General features: G+C 37.7%; 1 protein-coding gene across 4 annotated transcripts in view; it reads right to left on the bottom strand.

Annotated features, from left to right (window-relative positions):
* Positions 1-18,244, bottom strand: part of scaper (S-phase cyclin A-associated protein in the ER) — a 321,703-nt gene that overhangs the window by 82,607 nt on the left and 220,852 nt on the right. For all 4 annotated transcript variants that reach the window (XM_072552951.1, XM_072552952.1, XM_072552954.1 and 1 more), the window contains 2 exons: positions 11,328-11,451; positions 212-444 (listed from right to left, as the gene is read on the bottom strand). In XM_072552951.1, the coding sequence (XP_072409052.1) occupies positions 212-444; positions 11,328-11,451 (357 nt within the window). The remainder of the gene's footprint in view (positions 1-211; positions 445-11,327; positions 11,452-18,244) is intronic.

Genomic DNA, 18,244 nt, shown 5'->3' with positions numbered 1-18,244 from the left:
ATGGATTTAGTACAGCATTGCAGAAAGGAAGTAATGAGTGAAAGATGTGCCTCAGGGTAAATTGGGAATGAAACAGATACCAGAGGGAATACTGTACAGGCTCTGACTGACTGTACAAGGCTGGGCAGGGAGGTAAGTAAGTGTATAGTAGAATAATATATCTACTATTGCGTTTATTTCACTCCTCCTAAAACACAGTCAGTGCTCTCACCTGATGAGATCCTGAACCCTGCTGATGCAGAGCTCACTCTGTGAAAGGTTATATTTTGTTTCTTGCCCAGATTTCTTAGGTGTCCCAGGATGGCTGTTGGTCTCAGGAAGATGGTTGGCCAAGCACCCAAGCACAGTAGCACAGGTGTGCAGGAGCCCTGTGGTCAGCCCTTCAAATACCTGCTTGCTCACACTCTTTCCAATGATGGCCTCGTCTTCAGCTGGAACAAAAAGCTGAAAAATCGGGGAAAAATAGCAAAGCATTAGAATAGAACACTCAAATTTAATCAGGGCTTTCAGGCATGCAAATTGAACATTTCTACAATGTAAAAGCACTTGTACACATCCTTGGATTTTTGCCCCTGATTTGAGAAAACAAGCTTTGTCCTCCACTCTTTCTCTAACACTGATGAATTTCTTAGCATAATATACATATCCAAAGTACAAATGTGCTTTGCCTGTGCTTACTCGCCTTTCTGCAATTGTATTCATTCTATCACACTGTTGAATACAGCTTTTGAGGAGAGAATGGTTTCATTACTTAAATTTGAATGTTTTTTATATGAGCTAGCATGAGTTTTATGTTTTTGCATCTGTTGTTGATAGGCCACCTGACCAAGTGAGATTGTTAAAATCACCACTAATTCAGGCACATTTGTGATTCACAACTTATAATTCTTAAAATACTTAATCAGAAATTTGAATGCATGATAATAGAGCTTCAACATCAAAACTCTCCCAAGAACTTACCTATGATAAAGTTGTGATGAAATGATGCATAGCTCTTTTCTTTTCCCTAAAATAACTTACCATGGAGCCTCAGCCATTTCTTCAATGTTTCCATTTTGTCTGTATGTACTTTGATTCCATATCTCAACAGCTGCTCTGTTGTAATGTCTTTTCCTCCCTTTGCAGCTGAATGCAACTTTTTGGTTAGTTTTCACTTTTAAACACACCATCTTAAAATGTTTTCTTTCTTCTCCTCCTTCAACAGGTTCTCTTATTTCTCTTTCAAATACTAAACCTTTCTTTTTGTGTTCCACCCCTGCCCCCTCCTGATTTCAGTAGAAACCACCTTGCCTTTCCTTAAGCTTGGTTAATCTTTCCTCAATTTTGTTTTGACCTTTTGTGACTTCCCTTGTATACTCCATTGGCTCTTCTGTACATGAGCTACTGTGTCAATATCCACTGGTCAGAAATAGAACAGCTAGTTCAATAATGTGCAGCTCAAAAGACTAAATTTTGAAAATCCTCAGAATGCTAAATTGCCAGAGTATTACCCACCCTTTTGGTCAATTAGACACTTTGAACTTAGGGAATCAAACCTTTTTCACAAAACCAAAATGTCTATTTGGTCTTAAATATGGACCACAATTCCTTTACATTAATCTTTTGCTGTGTCAAGTTCAATTGATGCTCCTAAAAGTTTATTTTTCCATTCCACGAATAAAATGATGTGATGACACTTGAAAATACTCAGAAAGTACTCTATTAGTTGTAATGCACTTTAGGATGCCTGAAGTTGTGAAAAGCATGATATGGAAAATCGTCCTTCTCTCTTTGATGTCAATTAAATATCTGCTGCCTACTTCAAATCTTGCCACATGCAAATATAAAGGTGTTTTTTTATAATCTAATATTCTTTTCCCTCTGTTTAAGAACATCCTTGTGAAGTGCTTTGGGATGGTACACTGTTAAAGGTGCTACATAAATGCAAATTGTTGTTGTGCAAGGTTCTTATCCTGTTTGGGGTCAAGTCTATTACTTTTGAACAGATTTATCAGCCACTTCATAGAACAGTTTTATTTAAGGCCAGAGTTCACTGTTTTTCAACCTATCGATTATAACCAAGTATCTTCACTGTGAGTTGTCTGATTCGGTTAAATCTGCTTTTCAATAAATTATTCAAGCACAAAGTGGATCATATCACAGGCCAATTCTATCCTCACTCGGCGTGCAGAGACAAATATCCCAAAAATCACTTCACAGTGATCAAAAACCTGAACTGGAGTATTTTTCCCTCTCCAATCAAGGAACACTGACAGCAATATTCTGCATCTTGCAGATGGTTCATAGCAATGACACCACGTGTCAACGTCATAACAAATCCTACTGAAGGTGTTCTAAGTCCTTTTCCCATTAAACATTTCCAGTGGGGTTTCTTAAAGCCACATTATTCATTGCTAAACACACCGAAAAAAGTTTAAGTTCATTATTACCAAGCATCTTTCAAATCTGTAGCTAGTTGGGTTTGCAATCAATTGCTGACCAAATTACAAATGTGAAACCTTAAATCGTCTATTACCATGGGAATATAGCCAACAGATATTATAATCTACATCAAGGTTGTCAAGCTCGTTTTCACCATTCTTTACACTGAGTTGTAAGACATATCACTTAAGGTGCTTGATTCTTATTCTCAGACGCTTTAATGTAATTTCTCTCCATTCCTCTTTTATGGTCTTAGTAAGGTAGAGACTCTTCTCTGTCGTACACAATGAGAAGCATCTGTTGCAAAAGTATACAAATCCTTTATGTTTAGGATGATAAGCCAGCTGCAAACCCTCCTTTAACATTTTATGATCTGTGCTTCATCTTAATGGTTTCACCCTTTAGCTGAAAGGGGGTGGGGAATAAAAGGTATCTTAAAAGGCCAATGCGGGAGAGTAAGACGAAGCACTTGAATTGTCAAGCACTTATCCTTTATGTACATAACAGTAAGACTTGAAAGGAGAAATTTTTAAAAAAGATGTATGTATGGACTCCAAACTATGCAGAATGCAGCAGTTAATTGCAGACATACAAAATGAAGATTCTACTGACCAATATATGTGAAACACATGTATGTGCTTTCAGGAAAGATTGATTTTCACAACTCTATTTGGCAACTTTACTGCTGACTGCTTTTGCAAAGACATGATACAGAACACATTTTTCCTTACAGTGATGCTTCTCTTTAAATGTTCACTGAAGGATTACTTAAGGGTTGAATTCTTGCTAATAAATAGAAACAAGAATACTGTTTTTGACTTAACTTTGGATAAGCTGTATGCTATCATACAAAATTATCTAATTGTCTTTTAAAAATTACATACTTGCAAAATTTGTAAAGAAACCACATTTCTCTGTCAATCAATCCCATTTGTCCTTCATGACACTTCTATTTTGTGAACTTGCTCAACAGATCCCTTATGCCTTTCATGCCCTTGCTCTCAGTAAATCCCTCATGGTCTCCCAGCCCAGACATTACCTTAGTGTAATCCCTACATTCATTTCCTTGAATCTGAATGTCACACATTGGAGCACGTTTGGCGTCATGGTATAGATTTGGATTAACACATCAAGCTCAAGATCTTTTCCTCCATAGCTAACTGCCTCCTCAGATCCCTATCTTGCACTACTCCATCAATACCTAAACCACCAATTGCAAGTGCAGCAATCACTTGGATCTCTTTGTTCCTAAGATTAACATGGATTCAGCAATTTCTGGCACCATCTCCTTTACTGTATGCCTTATATTTCACCGTCTATTCTACAATTACTGCCCATCTTCCTCTGGGCTCTCTTCTTGTCGATCTCTATCCATAGTCTTGCTTTTTGTCATGTCTAGTTTCATTTCTCCAACAATTTACTCGTCTCACATGCTCCAGATTTTCCATGCTCCAAGACTGCCAAAAAAAATCAACTGATCAAACCTTGTGCATTACCTATCACCCATCACTGTTATACTTCATGCTTTACCCTAGTCAACTATTGCTTAAAATATTACACTGAAAATATCTGTCCTCATGTTCTAATCCATCTTTGACATTACCACAACCACCCATGTATCCCATCATATCATCTGGTCTTGTGACTCTGGCTTTAATTGCTATTGCCACTCTTACACTCCACTATTGGTGTTTTTTGTTATCTCGGCTCATTTTCTGGATTCTGTCTCCCTGAACCTTTATCCCTTTCCTTTATAACTTCTTAGAGCCATCTTTTCCAACAAAACAAAAACTGAAGTTGCTGGAAAAACTCAGCAGGTTTGGCAGCATCTGTGCAGAGAAATTAGAGTTATCATTTCGGGTCCAGTGACCCTTCATTAGAACTGATGGTAACTAGGAAAATATTGGTTTATAAGCCAAAGATAGGGTTGGGGGAGAGGGAAGGAGTAAATGATAGGTGAGGATAGAGCCCAAAGACAGAAGAGCAGTTGGACAAACAAAGGAGTGGATAACAATCTGGCTAGGAGAGTGAATAGCTGTTAATGGAGATTGTTAGTAGCTAACAATACCTAATGTCTGACGGCAGAATAAGTGACAACAAGGCCTGGTGTGTGGGGTTGGAGGCTAGAACATGGGAGAGTTCAGACCCTAAAATTATTGAACTCAATATTGAGTTTGGAGGGCCGTAGGGTCCCTAAATGGAACATGAGGTGTCTTTCTTCCAACTTGCACTGAGCTTCGCTGGAGCACTGCAGCAAGCCTGAGACAGATGTTGGCCAGGGAACATTGTGGTGTGTTGAAGTGGCAGGCAACTGGAATTTCAAGGCAGAACGTGGGTGTTCTGCGAAGTGGTCACCCAGTCTACGCTTCTAAGCATCCGGTTCTGCAGTTCCAACAAAACGTTTGGGCACTCAACTTAAATACCCCTGGTTTGGCGCCTGCTCTTCTATTAATTCCATTAATGAAAAACAATGTATTGACTTTACATTGAAAGTAACTGGCATTTTTCTTTTTAAAAAATGAACTTGTGATTGTTGCAGTGCCTCCTTATTGCTAGGTTAATTTAATAATGTCACCAATGCTAATCCCACTGGTTATAAAGGAAAACTTTTGCTAGCACAACAGCTGACCTAGAACCATTTGTTCAAATTAAGCACTTGGATAATTCAGAGATTACTCTCAACACACATCTTGGCTACTGATTCTGCCTCCACTGGCTACTGAATCAGACTGATTTCTATCCGATTCTATATCCTCTCCAATACAAGCCAATACTGTCACCTCTGTAATATGACCTGCATCTGCCTTGGCTCAGCCCAGCTGCTGCCAGAACCCTCATTCAAACACAATGCTTTAAGGGGAGTAAGATAAATGATGTTTTGGTTGAGGGATTGACTGGGATACTGTTGACAAATATAACAAGTTAAGTTACATTTAAAGTACATTTAAAGGCGACTGACTGTGTGGAGTTTGCACGTTCTCCCCGTGTCTGCATGGGTTTCCTCCGGGTGCTCCGGTTTCCTTCCACAGTCCAAAGATGTGCAGGCCAGGTGAATTGGCCATGCTAAATTGCCCATAGTGTTAGGTAAGGGGTAAATGTAGATGTAGATGTAGGGGTATGGGTGGGTTATGCTTCGGCGGGGCGGTGTGGACTTGTTGGGCCGAAGGGCCTGTTTCCACACTGTAAGTAATCTAATCTAATCTACAGCACGATGCACATTTAAAGTACTGAATTATCAGCATGGAAACAAAATGAATTAGTGTTATGGAACTTCCAACTGGAGCACATTGACATAGTGGTCAGTGAATTTCCTGGTCAACCAAGATGACTTCAAATTCCCTTCTCTAGTTCCAACCAGTCACAAGGAAATTATACTTATGGATGGTGGCTATTGTAGCTTATTTACAAGTTCTATCTAATTCAACAAGCAGCTGGATAAAGTACACCACTAATTATTCATCTGCAATGCACTAATAGAGCCAAAGTCAATAAGCAGAATATTCCAAAAGTTTGCAACATGGTATCTAGGAAGTGAAGACAAAAATAATATTTGCCTGATTAATACACAAACCAAAGGGAAGAAGTTGTCCCAAGTACATTGAACAAAGTAAATAAAAATAAAGGAGAAATTATTCATAGATATTATTCCATTATCTTACATTCTGTGTTTCGAAACACAAAATTACTAAACAATTATGTAATGAAAAAAATTGGTTGCAGATTCACAGTCTCCCTTTACTCCCTCACTGCCAATGGAATGTGGCAGCAATGCATAACAATGCTTCTTAGATGGTATTTTTCAAACCTCTGATCTGTACCACCAAGAAAGACAAGGGAAGCAGATGCATGAGAACACTACCAATACTAGTTCACCTCTAAATCACATACCATGCTGACTTGGAACTTCATCACTGTTCCTTTGCTGCCACTGGGTCAAAGTGCTAGGACTCCTTTCCTAACAGCACTGTGGGCTTTTCTGTACCACAAAAGCTGCAAAGTTCAAGAACTCAGTTCACCAACACCTTCTCGGGTACAATTAGTGACAGGCAATAAATGATGACCAATCATGAACAAATTGTCAGAGAACAAATAAATGATAAAAGAAAGCTCCTTTGGCGTTTCAGAACAATTAGATCCTTAAAAAAGGAACTGGGAAAATGACTTTCACAACTGAATTGTGAAAGTAATATTAAATTATAATTTTAATAAAATTAGTATTGCTTTATGAGAAATTTCTTATTAGCTAATAATAAACTCCTCCTATGGTAGTCTCACAAGAAAAGCATGTGAAATAATGCTGCTTTTTATCTCCTTTAAATCAGGGAACCAGGATACTTAAGGTTTTTAAAAAAATGTTTCAGAGCTAAACATGAAAAACACATTGTGTCTAAATCTATCAAATCGACTTGTGCAAAAACTATAGACAGACTGCTAGAAATAGTCAAAATTTTTGTTAAGATACAGGATCACAACATCCACAAAAAGCAAAGTTAAACAATCATGGTCAAGCTAAGAGAAGGTTTATCCAAGTGCAAAGTAAATCCAGCAGATTAGGATAGCTAATAAATCGAAAAAGGAATCCAGGAAAATTCTCTTTACTCAAAGAGCAATTAAAATGTAATACTCATTTGCAGAAGTGCAGTTGATGTGTATAAAATAGATGCATTTATTGGAAAATTAAATAAACACATAATTGTTTATCTGTTCCTTGGTAAAGTTAAATAAAATAGGATTGGGAGAGGAATGTATGCATAAATGCTAACATGGAACTGTCGGGCTGAATGACCTCTGTGCAGTAACGTCTTCATAAATCTATGAAAAGTTAGCTACTTGAAGCTTGTTGTTCAGCAATTTAGCACTCATGTGAGTTCTGTCACCGATGAAGTGCTGAAGGATGGCCTCCTCATGTGTAATTAGGCATTAAGTACGTGTACTAGTTCAGTCACTGGGGAAAAATGTTTTGGCTGAACCACCAGCAGGTCCATAGTTTTCAATCCATTTAATTAAAAGTCTAATGTCTGAAACAGTTCTTACCAGCTATAGTGATCTTGATAGTGAACTAAATAAGAAGATTCCAGACTGAGCTGAAATTCCTTCCTTTCTGTATCAGCTAACGATCTTTGAAGTTACATTTAATTTATTCGGCATGTATTAAAGTTACAGTGCCCTGTTTGCTTTTTGGTGCCAGCTTTTCTGGTTAATTATTCAATGTATGGACATAGTTTTCCAATTAAACTACAGTTCAATTCTGGAAATTACACAGAAGACTTTCAAGTGAAGTTTCTTTCTAATTTAAACATTCTTGACTCAACATGTTTTGATTCTCTTTAAAAATGATTGCAAGCATCATTCATATATACAACTTGTAGCAGGCTGGTCAGGCCAACTGAATTCAACTCTTGCTCTTTCCTCCATAAAGCCAATTCCATCGCCTCTCCTCCAATGATATTCAATTAAAAGACAGCCAAACTAAAATTAATCCCATTATCTACAATTCCTTTACTTCTCCTCTTTCCCTCAAGCCACTGACCCTGCACGATTCCACCTCCCAGGACCTTGGCTAAATAGTCTGTTATCATAATGTGAGCTGAAATCAAACACAGGGTGACTATTCAAATGTAACACATTCTGTCCGCATCTCTTTCCTTCTAGAATAGGGAACTTAGCAAAATGAAAGCAGGCTTCTTGCTCATTTCCCTCTTTCACCAGTCGTCCTAGGTCATTTGCAGCTGCCTCATCGAGAGCAATTAAATCACCTTAGACTGTTATTACAATCTGGACTTTGTATAAACTTGATAGTATTCTTACTCATCAGTTCCATGGGAAATTCTACTGATTGAGACCACCGGTTCTTGACTCTAGTACAATTCAGATATATTTTTAATTACATTTAACATGTTTAGCTTTCTTATTGAAAAGAATTACAACAGATCAGCTCTTAGGAACAATCTCAGTACAGACAACCATTTACAGGTACAGTCCTCTCAAATCCGACTTCCCAAACTGGTTACAGAAATACTTTACAGAATTATAAATGCAGAATTGAATACATTTCAACTCCCACCAGATAAGTTAACATATGGCCCTTTTCTTACATCAATACCATATTACTTGCTCTATGCCCTACATCATAACAGTGACCGCACATCAAAAAGCAATTCATTGACTGCAAAGTGCTTTAGAACATCTTAAAATCAGGAAAGATGCTATATAAATGCAACACATTGCTCCCATAAAAGCCAAAAAGATGTCAGGTTTATCTACTAGTCTCCAAAGAGTGAGCGGACCTCAGCTAGGAGAGCAATGAAGGTGCTTCGTTTTGTCAGAGAACTTGGGTTATGCAAGGGATGAGAGCTAGGGTTTTCCGATGGCTAACTGCTTTTTTGAATGCTTTTGTAACAGCCTCATCTGCCAGCACAGCAACCAAAGAATAGCCTAACGCTCATTCTGGATTACGGACAGGAGCAATGACTGAGACATGGATGGGATGTTAGAGGTGACCAGGACCCATGAAACAGGTTCCTTGCAAGAAGCAGTAGCTTTGTGAAATAGGACAGAAAATCAAGTGAATAAACATAACTTCTTAGCTTTTGTTGAATAAATTTCTATACTGAAATATTCCTATAGAAAACACTCAAAGTATCTTACATAGAATACAACAGAAATTTTAATTCCTGAGGAAGGGGAATAGAAAATATTTCACAGTCAGAGATGAAAAGTTATACGTGGTGTGAGAAACCACTGCTTCCACAGAGACATTCATCATAAACAGTACATTGTGATTGACAGCAGTATAAAATATATTAAACAATTGATATTAAATTATATTAGAAGATATTAAACAATTGGGGGAACACATACTTTATTGCATTAGGAAAAGTAGTTCTTTAGCAACAATAACATTTCATTTCTGTGAGTTAAACCCATTGCCATCTGGGTACATCATCCATGAATGTGGAATCGTTGGTTCAGGTACACTGCTATAAATGGATATTTTATACAGTTAAATAAACAAGAACTTAAAAAATGTGACTGTTAACTCTTCTAATTGCCTTTTCAGCAATGAATCATTGAGACATGGAAATCACAGCTATAATACTAGCGTGCTAACTGCTTTCAGTCACGTCAGCAGTAAGCTGTCACTACAATGGGCTCAACATTCCGAGGCTAAGGAAAGAAAAAAAATGCAGCTTGGGCTCTTATTTCTGACCTCTGTACTGTGACACGCTGCTTTCAGCTGTGTAACCTCAGTCTTTCAAATTGCAGCCACCACTTAACATCCAGGCTCACACTTAAAGAATATAGTTCAGGAAGGCTGATGATGCCTTTAGAACTGCACCCTAAGAGGAAGTGGGCAATAACATGGGAAATTGAGGCAAAATCTGTGACAGCATCTGTGAAGAGAAATCTGAGTTAATGTTTCAGGTCCAGTGACCCTTTCTCTGAGGAAGGGTCACTGGACCTGAAAAATTAACTCTGATTTCTCTTCACTGATGCTGCCAGATTTGACGAAGAGAAGTTGAACATGCAGTAATTGGATTGTGCAAATTTTATTCTTTATATGTTAAATCATTTTCCTATTCCAATGATATAAAATAATGCTTATTTTTCAACAATAATTTTTAAGCAATAATTATTTGAGTATTTTGATCATCACATGCTGCTCGTTTTTGTAATTCTGATTTCTTTGCAAACAAATCAAGCAGCTTATTGAACATGGTAGGATTTCTTTTGCTCAATAATCTAGCACCAGACTCTCACCTCCACATTCCCTCAAAGAGGTCTGCAGTGAAAGAATATTTCCATTAAATGATGGAGCAAGAAATTTAAATTTTGAATCTAACCTATCTAGGAGGAAACTGACAGGGTAGGATCAGCTACTTGTTTCACACTTCATGCTATTCTACTTTCTACTTTCTGATCCTATTCCTTCCCTGCTGGACAGGTTAGGCTAAAATTATCCCCATTGTATAAAGCCTGTATGAATGAAAAGAGTTAGCTAGCAATAGGAAATGTGAATGAATTTTGCAAATCTGAGTAGGCAGCAAAGGACACCAGTCAAACATTTAATTGGCAATAGCTATCTGAGAGCCAATGGGAACATGGGAAATAGAAGATCACATTGGTGCAACAGTGGTCCTCCACTGAGACTACATTGTTTGGCCCAAAGTGGAGAAAACTTTAGCCTACACCTAATTGTGCTACCTGTAATCTGGAAATAATTAATGCAGGTGCTGAGTATCTATAAAACTAGATGACTCATATTGAAGGCAAAACCTATCACCTCTGCGCTTGCTGAACCACATAACTCTTTGCATCATTATTTTAAAACTTTCATCTTTACCTTCACTTTCCCCCACTATTTCAACCTTCCCTACCTCTTTAACCTTGAGTCTTAAAACCCTCAGCCATTTTAATATTGTATTCCAAAACTACCTCCCTAAACACCTGCATGTTCAAAAGTCTCAAAACCTACTTCCATGTCTCAGTCACCTCTTCTCATTCTCCTCCTGCTGCTCACAATCCATTTATAGCCTTGGCATAACCCAATCAAATAATTTACAATGTTAAAAGTGTTGTATAATTAAAAGATATTCGTAATATTGTACTATTCTTATGCTCTCTATGCTCAGACACATATAAAGAGATTGGCAGGCAAGTCAAAAATAAAACATTATCTGGGATGAAGAAGGTCAAATTATTTTTTTCAAAACTTCAAGTACAAATGCCTGGAATATGACATTTTTACAGAAATAACCAAGGCAAGTTAAATCAAAAACAGAAAATACACGCTCCATAAAATATACTGGTTCCCAGCTACATGGATGAAAACAAAAGCTTTTAAGCATCTTTATAAGAACACAAAAGTACATCAATGGCAGGTACATGCAGGTACTGACTCCTACCGTCAATTGATGCATCAGCAGTTCCACTAAAAAGGTGATCTTGTTACTGAACAGAACATAGAAGCAGTTGTCATAGCAGCCACGACAGGCAAAGCAGTATGCATTAATCACATTGCACAGGGATCTGCAAAAAGAAAAAGTCAGTTGAGCTTGTATTTGCTTCAAGACAACATCACAAGGCGATACTTGATTGTTAAAATATGAGCTGTATTAGTAAGACTTTTGTCCCACTCCATACCTCTCTCCCTCAACACTCTTCCCATCTCTCCTACAGTTGCTTGAAGCTTGCTGGGATGTACTTCCATGGATATCATTCAATTGTTCACTGTGTACTTCAGCCTAACCTAAATGTCTTTAGAAGCTTTATGATCAAGAAAGCATTAGTTCAGGCCAATTCTTGTTTGTATCTGACTTGGCAGAAATTATTGGATATCCATCACGCCATGAATTAGATTCTGAGCTTTTATTTTCTCTGAACCTTCTTGATACCACCCCTCAGCCTAAAGTTCTCAGAAATCAAGCCAGTGGTAGAATCTGTTATTTCCATGATTTAATATCCTTCATTAGTCAGAACATCAAGTATAGGAATTGGGATGTCATGTTGCTGTTATACAGGACATTGAGACCACTTGTAGAATACTGCGTACAATTCTGGAAAGATACTGCTAAACTTGAGAGAGTGCAAAAAAGATTTACAAGAATGTTGCTGGGATTGGAAGATTTGCGTTATAAGGAAAGGCTGAATAGGCTGGGGCTTTTTTTCCTGGAGCTGTGGAGGCTGAAAGGTGACCTGAAGAGGTTTATAAAATCAATGGAGGCATGGATAGATGGAATAGCCAAGGCCTTTGTCAAGGGTGGAGGAAGCACAAAACAGAGGGCATAAGAGGGGAAAGATTTAAAAAAGGATCTGAAAGCAGAGGGGAGTGGGGGAATGGAATGAGCTGCCAGAGGACATTGTGGAGGCATGCACTGTTACAACATTTAAAATGCTGGATGAGTATATGAATAGGAAGACTTTAAAGGGATTTGGGCCAAATGTTGGCAAATGGGACTCTGTCAGATTGGGATGTCTGGTCAGCGTGGATGAGTTGGACCCAAAGGATCTGTTTCCATGTTGTATGACTCTATGACCAACACCCTCCACCTACATGCATAAACAATCAATGATTTCCTCTTCACTCCTGAAATACTTTGATTGTACTAAAATTCCATTAGCGTCTGCTCTCCTACACAGTTTGCTATTAATGACTCCTGACATAAACTTAGACAGAGTAAGTTGGCAGGACTTTTTGCGTGCCATCATATCTAATCCTGATCTCATCCCAGTTGCCAGAAAGGTACCTGTTTCAGTAGGGGGTGCTGAATGGTGATCAAAAGTAACAATTCTAGCCAAACATTTCCTTCTTAGCCCAAGAACACCAAAAGTAAGTTGCTGTGACTTCAATGGTCACCCTCTCTTGAGATAAATACAGATAATGAATGAAAACCGATAGCTCAGTTACATGCCTGTCAGAAAACATCAAGTATACTTTTGAATCACAAAATAAAGCATCTGGTGAAAGAATAGCCTTTGTACGACCTGTTAATAAGTGATGAATATTTTAAGTCTCCCTTACTGCATAAATCAGCAGTTATAATAAATTTTTACACAAATGAGGTTTGCGTTACAGAATGTATCTTTATATTCATTCTTGGGATGAATGCTGTAGGTATACCCCATTCTTTGGCCTGCAGTATTTTAAAACAGAATTCAGAATGCTAGAAAATTATATTATAAAACTCATGTAATTTTCAAGGAGAAGGGGAGAACCGCAGAAGCTGGAGATCAGAGTCGAGAGTGTGGTACTGGAAAAGCACAGCAGGTCAGGCAGTATCAGAGAAGCAGGAGAATCAACGTTTTGGGCATAAGCCCTTCATCATGCTTATGCCCAATACTTTGATTCTCCTGCTCCTCGGATGCTACCTGACCTGCTGTGCTTTACCAGCACCAAACTCTCAACTCACGTAATTCTCTGACAAGCAACAAAAGTTAGAGCAACGCTGGAGCAAAAAGCTAATAGCAACAGAAGGAATGGAAAAGTAAAAGTCTGAATTGAAACAATTTTTCCACAGGTATATATTGTTCAAAACAGCTTTATTGCCATTGAAGTACTTTAAGTGTGATCACTGCTGTAATACAGCAAACCTTTTATTAACCTGCACTTATGGGATCAGGAGTGAACCAGTTAATCAAATATTCTGGATGGTCAAGAGATTTGCTTAACCACAGAAAACACTGACCAAGCAAAGCTTCAAGACATCAAAATCCTTCAAAAAAAAAATCAATGCAAAAACATCTCCTGAAATCAATTTAAAACACACAGTTAGTACTAGAAACGTAATGCAGAGGTGTACACATCACTGTTATACTTTATTGACAGCATAAATTCTTGGACATTACAGTAGATCTCAGTATCGGAGGAGTATAATTTTTGCCGATTTATCAAGAATGTTAGTCGATAAGGCTCTGGTTAAAACAAAGTTTGCTGTATGAGAAAATTCAGAAGCAAATATGTGCACAGTAAGGTTTCACTTCAACAAGATTTTTCTAATATATGTCTGCCTGGTACTAGTTGAGGGATGAATATTTATCACAGCAACACAGCAATCCTCTGCTCTTCCTCAAAAAGTACCATAAGATCTTTTACACAACCCCAACAGGATAGATGGGACTCCATCTTGACATTGTACCCAAAACTTGAGAGCCTTCAACAGTGTTCTTTGTGCTCCCTCTGAAGTATCAGCCTGGATTACGTGTTCAAGTCATTGAAGTGAGAAACTGAATGAAGGTTCACTGTAGTAATCAATCTCAGTCTTACCAGTGAAATTGTGATTAGTCTTCAAATTAGATCTGAAATATTAGCACTTACCCTGAACTGACATATGGAAAAAATATATTTAATTTTCTCTATGATGGGCAAAACTACTTCCCATGATAATATCAAGCCACGTTGAGCAAGTTTGACCACTGGAACCAACTTACTCAGTGTAATAGCTGAAGCAGATATCATGGTATAAGTGGATTCATAATCTGGCTTGGAAGCAAAAATGAATAGCAAATCACATGAAGGAGATGGAGAGGTCAAGACATTCTATAATCTTAACATCCATTTAACTATCCCAATACCTCTATGCTCAGAGTCGAATTTACATGCCAATACTTGTTATCAAAAGTTTTACTGTTAAATGTGCAAAATAAATGAAGGTTGTTATTGCTATTGATCACTCTCCAGTGAATCCTACTGGACAGTATGTTTACTTTTTTTCCTGGACCGTACTTACAAGAGGACAGGATCAGACTCAGCTGTGGTTTCATTTATGGTTTATTGGACTCCTGTCAGTCATTGTCTCGTCTTCTAAGTATGGGCATGTCATTAAATATCAGAGTATTCAGGAACAGCACTCCAATGATAGTTAAAGCTTTTGACAAACAAAGGAAGAAAATGTATGCTTTGATCAGTGGTAGTATTCTTGCCTCAGATCCACTCAAAATGTGGGCATAAACCAGACTGATTTTCTTTTAGGTTTATTCATTCGTGGATGTGGGCTTTATTGGCTGGCCAGCATTTATTGCCCATCCTGGCTGTCCTTGAGAAGGTGGTGTTGAGCTGCCTTCTTGAACTGCTGCACGCCACATGCACTCCTGCCCATAAGGGAATTCCTGGATTTTCTGACAGTGAAAGAACAGTGATATACTTCCAAGTCAGGATGTTGAGTAGCTTAGAAAGGAACTTGCAGAGGTGGTGTTCCTGTGTACCTCGATTCTTATCTTTCTAGATGGAAGTGGTTGTGGGTTTGGAAGGTGCTGCTTGAGGATCTTTGGTGAATTTTTGCAGTGCATCTTGTGGATAGTACACATTGCTGCTACTGAGTGTTGGTGATGGAGGAACAGGAACAGTGGAGCAATAGTAATCATTCCCATTTGCTTCAGCTATTTTGTGATTCTGGATGGCAAATTCATTGCCAAATGCCAACATCCTTCAAGAGATTTGCAAAGGGTACTTTGGTATACTTAGTTTCAAAAACATTTCCATATTAATGCTGAAACAAAAAGATTAAATATCAGCACATAGGTCATGTGCTTGGAAGGAGCTGTCTAAGGATCTTTGGTGAATTTCTGCAGTGCATCTTGTAGATAGTACACTCGGCTGCTACTGAGCATTGGTGGTGGAGGGAGTGGACACTTGTGGATGTTTCATTACAGTACTGAGGTGGTGCTGTATTGAAGCCATATGTGATCAGGAAGAAAAATGTAAAATAATCTAGACAAGTATTCTCATGAAGACTTCCAATTGTTCTTGTTGATATTTATCCCACAATCGCCACCAAGAAAGTCAGGTTATTTGGTAATTTATCACATTTACTTGTTGCTGTGATATGTAAAATGGCTGCTAAGTCTGCCTACGGCATAATAACATCAGTGACTACCGTCAAATGAACAAGTTGTGAAGAGATTTAAGACATACTTTATTACGGGTATGAAAGATATAAGTACAAGTTAGTTAATTTGGTTTTCATCATTAATGCTAATATGCTGCGGAGAATTCCTTCTCACATTTTTATACATGAAATTCAGGACCGTAAACCAAACCACTAATTAATGACTATATTAATTGGTTTACCATCAATGCAAGGTAAAAAGATTATTTGTTTTGGAATATTTCAATGCTGGATGTGTATTACACAGCAAATATGTTATTAACTAGATCAGCAGAACAAGTATGACTTCCAGCTTCACAATGGTCATAAAGGAATTAGATAAATTAATATATGACTGACTACACTGAAGTGAATCATCACTGTGAAAATGTCTTGCAAAAGTAAGAATAAAATTGTTAACGTATCAATACAAGTGTAATGATTTAGCATTTCCAGAGATTAAAGCTCAACAGAATCAAACTCTGATATATGCAACAGTTGCTATGACCCATTGACTTTACAATTTTGCCTACATAGGTTTCTTGCGTACAAGTCTAACTAATTTCTTCCTCATGCACAACAGTACAAGGTATTTTAGACTTTAAGTGGTTAGATAACTCTTAAGAATGATAACAATAATTAATATATATTAATTACACTTGTTTTTCTTTAAATGAATAAGGTCTACATACTGGCAGAATGTGAATATGTCATGCAACAGGTAGAGGATTCTGTTTACTAATCCCTGATTGTATATATGGTCAAACTTGGCAATGTTTTTAGAGACAAATTACAAAGTAGCATTCTAGAAAATCCTTTTCAACAAAGACACTTTTTATTTCTTAAACATGGCATGAGTGATTTTGAACATAAGTTTAATCACTTTGGTCTTTCAAGTTTTGAACCTTACATTCACTTTTGATTATCTCAGACTCTTTCTACTCCATGTTTCTGCAAGTCTATCCTGCAATATCTCTATTTAAAGCATCTTCAAATAGATTCTACATTAAAGATATTGGGGTCTCCTTTTGGAGACCCTTTGCAAACGTGACCATTGGTGCATCTTTAAGATTGTGCTGTTCCTGTCCCTGCCCTTTCCTAACATCAGGAGGTGGTCATGTACAGGCCATAAATAGTAAAAGTTTTGAGCTCAGAGGCCAAGGCTGAATGCAAAAAGGCAGAAATAACACTAACTGCAAGTGGCAGAAAGCACCTTCAGTCAGAGGATCACTCATAAGAACTGCAGTGGTTCAAATTGTAGGTTCAGCAGTATGTCTTATGGCAACAGGGGATAGAAAATTCAATGCAACAATTCAAATGTCACCGACATCTTGTGAACAAAATACATTCGAGTATTCTGCCAACATTCATTGCTGAGGCTCACACAAAGCACCACTGCTTGCGTACTTGAGAAATAATACTGAAGAAAAGGCTCAAACACATTCAACAGGAAAATTTTAAAATAAAACACACAGCAACAAAAAAAAGGAAGAAACATGGAAGAATTCCATTAGCAAAATACAACATTTGAGGGAGCAAGGTTTTCTTCAATTAATGAAGCCAAGCAGACATCTTATTCCTTGGTGGATTCTGTGCATAAAACTAACATAGAAATGCTGCATAAACAGAATAAAGCAGGCCCCAGGTGGTTTCCAGTATTAAATGGTAGATTAAAACCAGTACAACTAATTTCTTTATTTTAATCTTATTAGAATAACAACAGCTGTCAACTGTCACAATTTACTCACAAGCCCTAAATGACAAGCCCAAAGTACTTGTGAATTTAGATAAGGTTCATTGCTAAAGACCAAAACGTCGTTTCTCAAAATTGTCTCTATAAATTAAACAGCATTATTATGGATTTTTATATTAATGATAAAAAGAATAAAATGATTTCTTAAGACAGTAATGCTTTGTGGCTTCTCTCAGTTAATACTTACATTGAGGTCCTCCAGCAAATTTTCATCCTTCCTTGGATTGAATTACACTTCAGGGAGGTGGTGATGCAGTCATCCAGAACCTCCAGGCTAACGTTGAATGAGAGGGGATGTCACTGAAATACTGACAATTCTGACAGGGCTGAACAAACTGGATGGAGGAACAATGTTTCCCCTGACTGTGGGGCCCAGAACAACTGGCTGCGGTTTCAGGACATGCAATGGGCCATTATGGTCTAAGGATTAAATTCTTCACTCAGAGTTGTGAACCTCTGGAATTCTCTATCACATAAGACTGCAAAGGCAAGTACTGAATATATTTAATAAAGAAAACTAAATGTGTTAAGAGGTATGGGGAGAGATTGGGAGTATTGCGTTGAGATACAGGACATGGCCATGTTGAACAGTGGAGGTGACTATATGGGTTGAATGGACCACTGACCTATTTTCTATGCTTCAACATAAGCGCTGGAAACAAAATTATAGTCATTGCAGGGTGGTGAGGAGCATTATTTAAGTCCC

This window comes from Chiloscyllium punctatum, chromosome 33 (assembly GCF_047496795.1).
Source record: "Chiloscyllium punctatum isolate Juve2018m chromosome 33, sChiPun1.3, whole genome shotgun sequence".
NCBI classification, from domain to species: domain Eukaryota; kingdom Metazoa; phylum Chordata; class Chondrichthyes; order Orectolobiformes; family Hemiscylliidae; genus Chiloscyllium; species Chiloscyllium punctatum.
The sequence above is the reverse complement of the archived record's forward strand: the minus strand, read 5'-3'. Positions and strand labels throughout refer to the sequence as shown.